Source organism: Megalobrama amblycephala, linkage group LG10 (assembly GCF_018812025.1).
Source record: "Megalobrama amblycephala isolate DHTTF-2021 linkage group LG10, ASM1881202v1, whole genome shotgun sequence".
Classification (NCBI taxonomy): Eukaryota; Metazoa; Chordata; class Actinopteri; order Cypriniformes; family Xenocyprididae; genus Megalobrama; species Megalobrama amblycephala.
In genome coordinates this window covers 23,260,455-23,271,067 of record NC_063053.1, presented here as the reverse complement: position 1 = coordinate 23,271,067, position 10,613 = coordinate 23,260,455, and the positions used below count along the sequence as shown (strand labels likewise).

The 10,613-nt window shown below is 36.2% G+C and overlaps 1 protein-coding gene across 1 annotated transcript; it reads right to left on the bottom strand.

Annotated features, from left to right (window-relative positions):
- Positions 1–4,943: 4,943 nt before the first annotated feature.
- Positions 4,944–10,216, bottom strand: c1d (C1D nuclear receptor corepressor). The gene is made up of 5 exons (XM_048205495.1): positions 10,115–10,216; positions 9,466–9,657; positions 9,300–9,366; positions 9,160–9,215; positions 4,944–5,503 (listed from the first exon to the last, which is right to left on the bottom strand). The coding sequence occupies exons 2-5, from the start codon at positions 9,601–9,603 to the stop codon at positions 5,324–5,326; spliced, it is 441 nt and encodes a 146-aa protein (XP_048061452.1). The 5' UTR covers positions 9,604–9,657; positions 10,115–10,216; the 3' UTR covers positions 4,944–5,323.
- Positions 10,217–10,613: the final 397 nt, after the last annotated feature.

The following is a 10,613-nucleotide window of genomic DNA, read 5'->3' as shown; positions in this document are numbered from 1 at the left end:
CCTGTGGCAGTATTAGAGTTTACTGAGTTCACAAAGTGTAGGGCAGGAATCAGAACTAAAGTAATAAAGTACAATAAACTTGACTAACAAGGGAGTACTATTAATCTAACCCTGAAAAATACAGTGTGGGTACTTCACATCAGAAATTCTCACCAAAAACAGATACAATCTGTACTGAACCCTAGGGAACAGGAGCTTTCATAAAAAGCTACAACCATATCACTCAAGCTTGAACATAGTTCAAGGGGTTCAGGGGAAAAAACTGAAGTCAAAGTACCACTAGATAGTTCTGGGGGAGTGGGGCCACAGCAACAAAGTTTCTATTCACATAGTGAAAAGGGGCCTACAACGCCTGAGACAACGGCACCGGGGAGACTTAGCAATAGTCTGCTACCTTAGCTGCTATCTATTTTGCACCTACACATTCATACAAATATATCTAAACTATGACATATGCTCTCAATGAAAAATGCAGAACAGTTCATGCGTTCATGACCTCAAGGCTAGATTACTGTAACGCTCTACTGGGTGGTTGTTCTGCTCGCCTGATAAATAAACTACAGCTCGTACAAAATGCAGCAGCAAGAGTTCTTACTAGAACCAGGAAGTATGACCATATTAGCCCATTTCTGTCAACACTGCATTAGCTTCCTGTTAAAGGTGCTAAAGAGGTTCTTTTTGTCGACTGAAGTTTTTGAAATGAGCGCATGGGTAAGAACAACCCCCCTCCTTCACAGCTCATTTAGAGGGAACGCCTCCCAAAACTCGTGCACGAGTATCGGAACACGAGTGTTTACCACCGGCATTCGCTGTGTTATTAAGCCGGGCACACATTTAACGACTAGCTAAATGTGTACTACATTCTGACTATGCTCAACATACAGCGATTGTTTCCTGCTCCTGAAGCAGATTTATATACTTTCACATGGAATTTGAACACCGACTGTAATCGCAGACTGAAAGCAACTGGCTCTGACTGGACGCGTTTGAGCGCGATCAGTCATAAGTATCAATTTACATTCATAATCGGCCTTACAATCGTTAAGTGTGTGCGCGACTTAAAGCCGTGGATTCATTATGTCGGACTCACCGCAGGTAACTCATAATCTGCAGTTGTTACTCCTGTCTCCTGACAAAAACATTGCATGCAGCGCCTGTGGAGTGTGGAAAGTTACTGGAGCGCGCAGCCGCGCGTCTCTCACATGGATCGTCATGGCAGTGATTGACAAGCCAGAGGGCCAATCCGCGCACGTCTCTCGCAAGGAACGTCATGGCAGTGATTGACAAGCCAGAGGGCCAATCGTTTATGCGATGATCGCGTAAACGATTGGCTGATGTTTATAAGGCCCTACCTCGTGCACAGATAATGTATATTAATATTATTACTTTCAGTGCACCTAATAAATAGTCTTTTATCAGTTAGTAAAGACAGTTTCAAGTAATATTGCAAAAATGTATAAAACAAAACATCCTCTTTAGCACCTTTAAGCATCATATAGATTTTAAAATCTTGCTAATTACTGACAAAGCACTAAATGGTTTAGCTCCCCAGTACCTGAGCGAGCTCTTAATGCATTATAGTCCTTCATGTCTATTGCAATCTCAGAATTCAGGCCAGCTGATAATACCTAGAATATCAAAATCAACCGCAGGCAGTAGATCCTTCTCCTATTTGGCACCTAAACTCTGGAACAATCTTCCTTGCATTGTTCAGGGAAGCAGACACACTCTGTCAGTTTAAGTCTAGACTAAAAATGCATCTCTTTAACCTGGCATACACATAACACATTATCAATTTATATTTTCAAATCCATTAAAGGATTATTAGGCTGCATAAATTAGGTCAGCCGGAACCAGAACACTTCCTATAACACCAGATGTACTCGTTACATCAGAAGAAGAATGGCATCTACGCTAATATTAGTCTTTCTGTTTATCCCGAGGTTTACCGTAGTCAACCGGATCCAGGCCGTATCCAGGTGAGATCGAGGACATACACCTTGACATGACCAGAATGCAGCCCTGAAGTATCAGCAGAGATTGAGTCAACTAGATCATCCATTGTGAAGGCGAATTAACCTGCTGATGTTGATGAATGCAAGCTAAATACAGGTTCTTCCATGCCTTCTAAATCTCAGTATGAAGATCAAGAAGGAATGGAAAGCTTACGGTGGCTGGAGGTTTATGGCAAAAAAGGAACCGTTCGACGAACAATCCGTGAGCGGTTTCTTTCTTAACCTGCTCCAAAGGCAGCTGCAGTCTGTCAAAGACGCATTCCATAATCCCACACAGCTGTATATACGCGGGGCCAAGGTGGTTTTGAGGATTCAGGAGACTCACCATCTTCATCCTCATCAGCCATCCCCTGCTCTCTCATTTGGCTTAGAACAAGAAGAGCAATTGCTGCTGAATCTAATGATGTCAAAGACAACACATCATCATAATCCCACAGCTCTCTACCGTCAGTCGTCGAAGGTCGCAGGGAATTTCACCCCTTCCAACTCTTCAACAAGCTCCAGCTGAGAACCCCATGGTCTAGTCTCTACTCTGCCTCAGCAAGAGTAAGACCCGAACCATTAGGTGCAGCTGCCGGTCCTTCTCCTCTTGAGGAGTAGACCAGAAGAGAGTGGAGCATTTTACACGTAAAACACACTCACAATAACAACAGACAGATCCACAAGAACAACCTGTACATGCTCTTTTGTTCTTATAAAAGACATAAGTTATGCATGTGATCAGATGTCAACACTATGGGACACAGATATACATACTTCCTGAAATGTTTGTCAGACATAATTAGTCTTACCTTAACACCAGTTTGATAACACTTGCTTTCAAACAAAACAGAAGATGAAAAAGATACTGGCTGCGTTCCACTCGTTTTAGACACGCATTTGCGAACTTCCCTAAACACTTCCCCTCGGGGGAATCCCTGCCGCCATTTTGAAGTGCGTTCCACTTCGTGAAGTGGACTAGGTAAGTTTATATGGACAGACCCTCGCTCCCTCGATTTTGACACACATATATACATATAGAATGCTGTATTAAACAATTTTGTAAGGGGAAAAAATAAATAATAAATCAGCTCCATTGCGGATTTCAAGTGATCAAGGGCTTAGGACGTTCCAATTCAGCCCATTGCAAAGGTTCCGCCAGTAGTGGGCACTCGTGCAACGTAAGCAATGACGTACAGCCGAGTCAACGAGACTGAGGGAAGTTAGCGAGGGAAGGGCATTTAAAAAACTAACTGGAATGCATCCACTGACTGCTTCTCTAGGTGCTCCTTATATACTTCCCGGTCGCGCAATGATGACGTCATAGGCTGCCACCGGCCAATAGGATTGTCGTGATTTGATAATTGTTTTCAGACACCGGTTCACGAGGAGGTGTTTTTTCTAAGGACGTTTATAAAAGCTATTTAAATGCCCTAATTGAACTAAGGCCTAATCCTGGCTTAATCTTTTTGTACCTTCAAGGGCAATATTGACACAATACAATGCTTCACTTCATTTTTAAATACTCTAAAACATGGTTTTTCCCTTAAAATTTACATTTATGAATGTGAGATTTAGCAATTAAAATAAAAATATAAATAAATAAATAAAATAATTATGGGTTTGTTTATCTTTGGAGTTTACAATAATACCTAAAAGAACCTCTTTCCACTATAAAATACAATTTTCATCAACATTTCCAACAATACATGCCTTTAGACTGAAAAACAACAAAAATGCAAATTTGTGAAAACGGTGACGTCATGCGCATGTGCATTACACGCTGTTTTCACAAATTTGCGTTTTTGTTGTTTTTAAGGAGATGATAACAGCATTGTGAATTTGAATCCTATTTTTAAAGGGTACATTTACAGGAGACCAATGTACTAAAAACTAATGTGCTAAAAAGTTTTTCCTTTGCATTTTTCGCATACAGACGACACCAGTAAAAAATAAATAAATAAATAAATAAAAATAATTCACATGGATCTGTGAAAACTACCAAAACGCTGCATTATGCAAAAGCCAGGCCAGTAGTTGGCGATGTCACTTTGTAAAAAAAACTACACGCCTATAGAGTGGTGCAGGTATGACATCACTTTGTAGGCCAATCGGCACTTAGCATCACACAGGTTCCCTTTACAAAAAGAATTTTAGAATTTTAACATTTAACTTTTGGATTATTGAACAAAAAGCAAGAAACAAGCTCTATGATCAAGAAAAGTTTATGATACACATTTTGCCCATCAAGATAATTTTCACAGATGAACACAACTTATGAATTTTGAAGGCTAAATGCAGTCGCCAGAAGTAAAAAGCTGAAGGGAGGCTATAAGCAAACTAGCCTACACCACGGTCCCACAACCACCACTAAGCTTCCGACAACTCTTTCAGTTTTTATATAAAAATATTTTCCCAGAAAGTTTGAGTTAGAATAGTTTATAAGAGCACATTTATAAGCATAACGAGGCTGTAAGAGGACTGAGCTTGCCTGTTCTGTGTGATGACGTTTAATGTTCACCACAGACCTTATTTCAGCCATTTACCCACAATCCCATAAAAAAAAAAAACAACAACAAAAAACAAAAAAACATTGACTTCGGCACAATGGAACCAGAAGTGCTAAAATGTTAACTTGTTTCTGTGTTTTGGCCTACAAAGTGATGTCATACCTGCACCACTCTATAGACTGAACATGCAATACGCATGACGTCACCGTTTTCACAAAATCACAGTCAGTGATGCCAAATTTTTGAGCGTTCGAAACTGTGAATCATTTTGCGAAGCAGTTGGTTCAGTTGATTCAAAGTTTCAAAATGCTTTGTTTATCCAATCACTACATAAAGGATTCATAATTTCCAGAAACATATTTAACCTAGATACAAAAAAAACAAAAAAAACAATTGAATCATACGACAACAATAATTCCAAATGAATTAACAATACAAAGGGGATTTAGAAGTTTTAATGGGACTGGTATTATGGATGGTCCACATCACACATTTCAGATTATGTAACCCCAGATATAAAACAAACTCAAGACTACAGGAAAGAAATAAGAATAAAACAATAAAAGAAATTATATATAAAAAAAAAAAAAAAAAAAAAAAAAAAAAAATCAAACTTGTATGGGGTTTCATACAAGCCATTTTGAAAATAATGATCCTACTCAACATGTAGTCCTACACCATCAACAGCACCACATTATGAACAGTCACAGGGCAAATGACACACTTCTTAAGCAAGTTGAGAAATGTGTTGCGCTTGATCTTAAACTCTGCTAAATATTTGTTGAGAAACTTCAATATGCATTTCACCAGTCAACTCAATCAAGAAAACCTCGTGTGTTTTCCTTTGCGGGAATGCTCAGTTGTGTCCTTTCTTTTCTTGTCCTCAGCGTCCCACAGTGCATTCCGAACAAACCGCGATGCTGCACCTTTATCCAGACGTGCAGCTTTTCTTCTGTCCGTGATCTCTTTAACTTTGTTCATATATGTCCTGATTCTCTCCTGTGAGGTGGAGGGGGATGTTACTTTTCTTTCTCAGATAGTCAGTACATATATTAAACCATCATTCATAAAGACTAGTAGCGATTTTACATAGAATTCTACTTTCACATACTGGATTTCTGTTCACAGATTTAAACAGGGTTTCCACAGGCTTTATGAAGGTAAATTGTAGACTTTTTAAAGACCAAGTAAAGAAAACGTAAGGAATAAACTGAAGAGACAACAATGTCAATAGTTTCTCTAAATGTAAATGTCTAGTTTTCCAGTACAACTCTCTATAGATTCTTAAATCAAGATACATTTACTGGAGATACAGAATTACAAAATATGAAGTCTTGTTTTCTGTGAAATTGATCAAAATTAAGTGACTTCATGATTAAATCACGAACAAATATCTGCCAGTGAGCTCAGAATAATGAACTTAATTCAAAGAATTTTTCATAACTTATTTACAGATATTTGTTCTTGTTTTAATTTTGTTCAGTTTTCCAAGACTTCATTTTACATTTGCATCTACTGTAAATGTATCTTGATTTAAAGATGTTTAGATATTTGTATTGGAAAACATGACAAAAATACTGAGGACAATATAATTTTTTTGCAATGCATGCAACATTTAACATTTTTAAGGCCTTAATTTGTGTAAGGATGAATTAAGACTTTTTAAGACCATTTGAAGACCCACAGAAAATATATCCTGTTAATATATGCCCCGATACCATTCCAGTTTAAATTCAAGTTATGTGCTATGGACTTTGAACTTATGGTATAATGTTGGTCATCACAGAAAAGAAAAATGTTTGTTTGTTTTTAATGTGGTTACAGACATGCCCCAGGGTTCCCGCTCTTTTTCAGCGATCATTTTCAAGGACATTTTCAATTTTACTATGGCAGGAATATAAAACACGGATCATGCCCTAAAGTAAAATATTGCTCACCATGTCTTTAAAAGGCGTATAGTTTATTGTCATGACTTAACTATAAAATCAGTTTTTATTGAGCTCTCAATCATACATAATGACTTTATTACAAAACAATTGCAAGTTTATATCAAGCAATTCTGACTTTAACATGCAATTGTGAGTTTATATCACAATTATGTAAGCCTGCAATTGCAAGAATTGAGAATTAATTTTTTTAATTTTGAAACAAAAAGTTGCAATTACCTTTTTTTTTTTTATTCAGCAGCAGAAACAAACTTCCATAGTTTATTGCCATGACTTAACTATAAAATCAGTTTTTAATTGCTCTTAATTATACATTATGACAAATTGCTCTCGTTACCAGTGTCCATTTCATAGCAAAAAATATTGGAACTATTTTAATGTTTTGTTTAACTATTTGAAAATAAAAATATTAGTGAAAGACAAAGTTGATGAACAACAAAGACATCCACAACACGTAATAGAATATGTGGCAGGTCTATTAGTCTGCATTTACGCATCTATTTTGACATTAGCATTCTCTGTCCTGTCCAATGCTGGTTATCACCATGTCAATCAATATAATTTTGGATTCAATCCCGCATTTAAATAAGTTAGTCATTCCCAAAACTTTGCCGTGTGTATACTTAGCAGCATGAAAAACTTTTTTTTTCAAATTGCAAATGGGTTATATACAGATTTTCCCTTTTTAATCACTGCAGCTGTCAATCACTTAAGCGGAAACTCAAAGTTATGCACTGTTGTGAAAACTCCTGTTATAATCAATGAAGCTAGCTACACTGCACAATGAATCTCTTATTGACCTTATATTGCATAAAAATTATTAGTTAGCAAGTTACTTAATAGACCCTTTTCACAATGACGTCAGTTAACTTCCGCCTATCCGCAAAGCAGTGTATCAGTTGTTCCGTCTTACCTTCGCGCCGGCGACTTCTCGGGAAAATGCTTTAATAACTTTAAATGCGAACGGTTTATGTCAAGGATTTACACAGTCGGCTTCTTCTGGTAATGATATTTATTATTTCCTTTCTGTAACTGCCTTGGTTAGGGTTTCCACGAGCAGAAACTTTAGCAATGTTGTCATTGAATTGAGTTTTATCACAACGATTGTGTGTCCACACAAATCTGTTAGCCTATTTGGAATAACAAGAATATTGTCTTTAAAAAAAATCTTTATTTTTAGAAATTGGTAGGCTATATGATAATGGATATTGTTCTTGTGAGATTTATTTACAAATAATGGACATCTGGAAGTAACACGTCCACATATAATACTCCGAAGAATTAATGGTGTGAAGATTTGAGATAATTTTACATCATACCAGTTTAAACTGAACTGCTGCAATATATTAAGATTGTATAATTTGTAAGAAGTGTATTGAAAATACAAAACGGAAGTAGCCTATGTGTTCATTTAATGTTATTCCCTGGAGAAATAATTTGATTTTGTTCATTTGCTGCTATAACAATGAGTACTGTTGTAAATCCTCTGTATATTTTTGTATGCGACGATCTTGTTCTGCAATAAAGAGACGAATGACAATGTTTTTTTTACGATTGAAAAATGCCATGTACATGAGTCAGTTTTTACAACATTAGCAGTCTTCATGTAGTATTATATTAAACACAATTTGTATTATTATGTATGCCATATTTATCGAAATAAAAGTATAAAAATAGACTTTGATATTTAAAAAGAATAAGCTTATGTTGATCTTCATTGTACATAGGCCTGTTGTAGGCACTGAAATAAGTAGTGCATTAAGGTTTGAATGAATAGTTTTTTACTGCACGTAAATGTTGGAAACATGCGTTTATTTCACAAATATATATAAACAGCTTCATCTGCAATAAAGACAGCAAAGTGCATGTATGGCTTCAGTACGTATTCAACTCCTCCGACTTTAAGCAGCAAATCGCACCGTTCGGTAAGTTTGTTTGAGATCTGCGGCTGCCAAATACCTCACCTTGAATTTACATGAAATTGGGCGACTACAGTCATCCTTTAACCACATTTGTGGCATATGTACAAATATTGAGTGCACTTCATTCGAGTCGCGCTAGTATTCCACTATGCTGACGGAAGTGAGGATACACTGCTTCGAGTCCAATCGGAAGCTGTGTGACGTCATGTGAAAAGGGTCTATTAGGTAGCTGCATACCAATTACTGCATACATTTGAGCAATTATAGCTAACTGCTGCAAGTGGCAACACAAAACTAAACATCATTGAAAATACTACTCTCATACCAAAACTCAACATTCCTGAACATCGCACTTTCTGCAACTAACAGTAATTGTTTTTGGCCAGTGATAAACTCATTGATCTCAGCTGAAGAACTTTCTAAAAAAATCATTTTCAAGGACAACAACAAGATTTTCCAGGACATTTTACATTTTCTCTAATTTTTCATGCGTTTTCCAGGATGAGTGGGAACCCCGATGCCCTCACAATGTCAGTTTATCACTCCCAAGTTAAAAAAGTTCAGTAGGGACTCTGGAGCTTCCAAAAAGGTTCTAAATAAGGAGAATTTTTTTTTTTTTTTTTACAAACTGTTTAATTATTAAAATTTAAAACTCGGCTTGACAATGAGACTAGAGGCAATTCAGAATTATTTACTGTGATAATCCACAATGTCACAAATGCTACTAATTTTTAACTTGTGATTCGAACCTAAAACATTTATAAGTAAAATGACAATCTTTTCTTACCAATTCCTGTTTGATCGCATGGTCTTTCGGATTGACTCCTTGTGTCACCAGATACACTAAGAAGGAAAGTTAAATCTTGTCATAACTGGTTAAATTTCACTACAGTTGACAAGTAAAATACAAAAGGTGTAAAATCTTACTCCAGAACATAGAGTTGAGGGCATATGCAGACATCAGATCCAGTTTAGCTTGATCGAGAGGATCCAGCTTGAATGAGGTACAAAAAGATCAAAACATTCCAATAATAAGCCATTCATATGTGACAAGTTCATATAACTGTTGATTTGTGGATTTGTTTCCACATACTTTAAGCAGATGATCACTTCTGGATACAGACACAAGTGTTTGGACCATATTCTGGACAGAGCCGACAGAGGAGTCAAAATCATTGAGGTTTTCCTCGATTTCGGTGGGATAATCCTCTGCTAGACCATCATCAGCCATTGTCTGCCAACTGACAGGATTCAGGATTCCTACAAACTTTTACCACTGAATGACCTGAAAAAAGTCGTTAGTTCGTTTATTTTTAAAATACATTTAAATGGGAATCTTTCAAAACTAAGCGTAACTAAAAATTTTAAGCATAAATTAGCTTGACTTTTCAGGCCTGGACGTTTTTAATTCCTTGATATTTGATTTTAGGAACATGACAGATATTTAAATACACAGTTGTGGACACATGATTAACGTTAATGATGTTATATTATGTGACAAAAGAATATCTAATAAATATAAAGCATACAAGATTATAACAAGTGTACAGATTTAATGTGAGAGATAGTGTGGAGATGTCCAGCTTTATCCACGTGTGTTGGTGACTAAGTGTTGTAACAGCACACTTGCTTTTCAGGACAAAAAAAAATAAATGCGACGCACTCTGAGACAGCTCATTAAAAACTTAATGTAAATAATATTTACACACAAGTACGTTTATGTTATTTAAAAAAGCCCTTACCTGATATAATCACACACACGACACGGCACCTCCGGTGAATCCAGGAAAAATAAGCGACGTTTAATTCCAAGTATTTCAAAATAAAAGCCACGCAAGATTAATTTGACAAGCAAATTAAGCCCATAATGTGCGAAATCTAAATCATTTAATTTTATTTAGTGTTTTACACTAACACACTAAGTTATTACACTAATAAATAACACAGCACACTTAAATAGTATTTATTATTCTAAAATATTTTTTATCACTCATCCTTCTTTTCAGATACCTTGCATAAAATGGTGAAAAAGCTGTGCTAGCATATTATTTTATTAACTTAGTTTTGTCATGTTTCAGGTTGTAAGAAAAATGAGTTTAACTTTAAATTTAATTATTTTGTGTGTTTAAATAAATTCTACCTGTTGAGACTTTATCTTCAAGTTTTCTGTATAACATCCTCTGCTGACTGCGAATTTTCATTACCTGCAAATGAAGTTCGTCCACAAAGAATTAATTATCA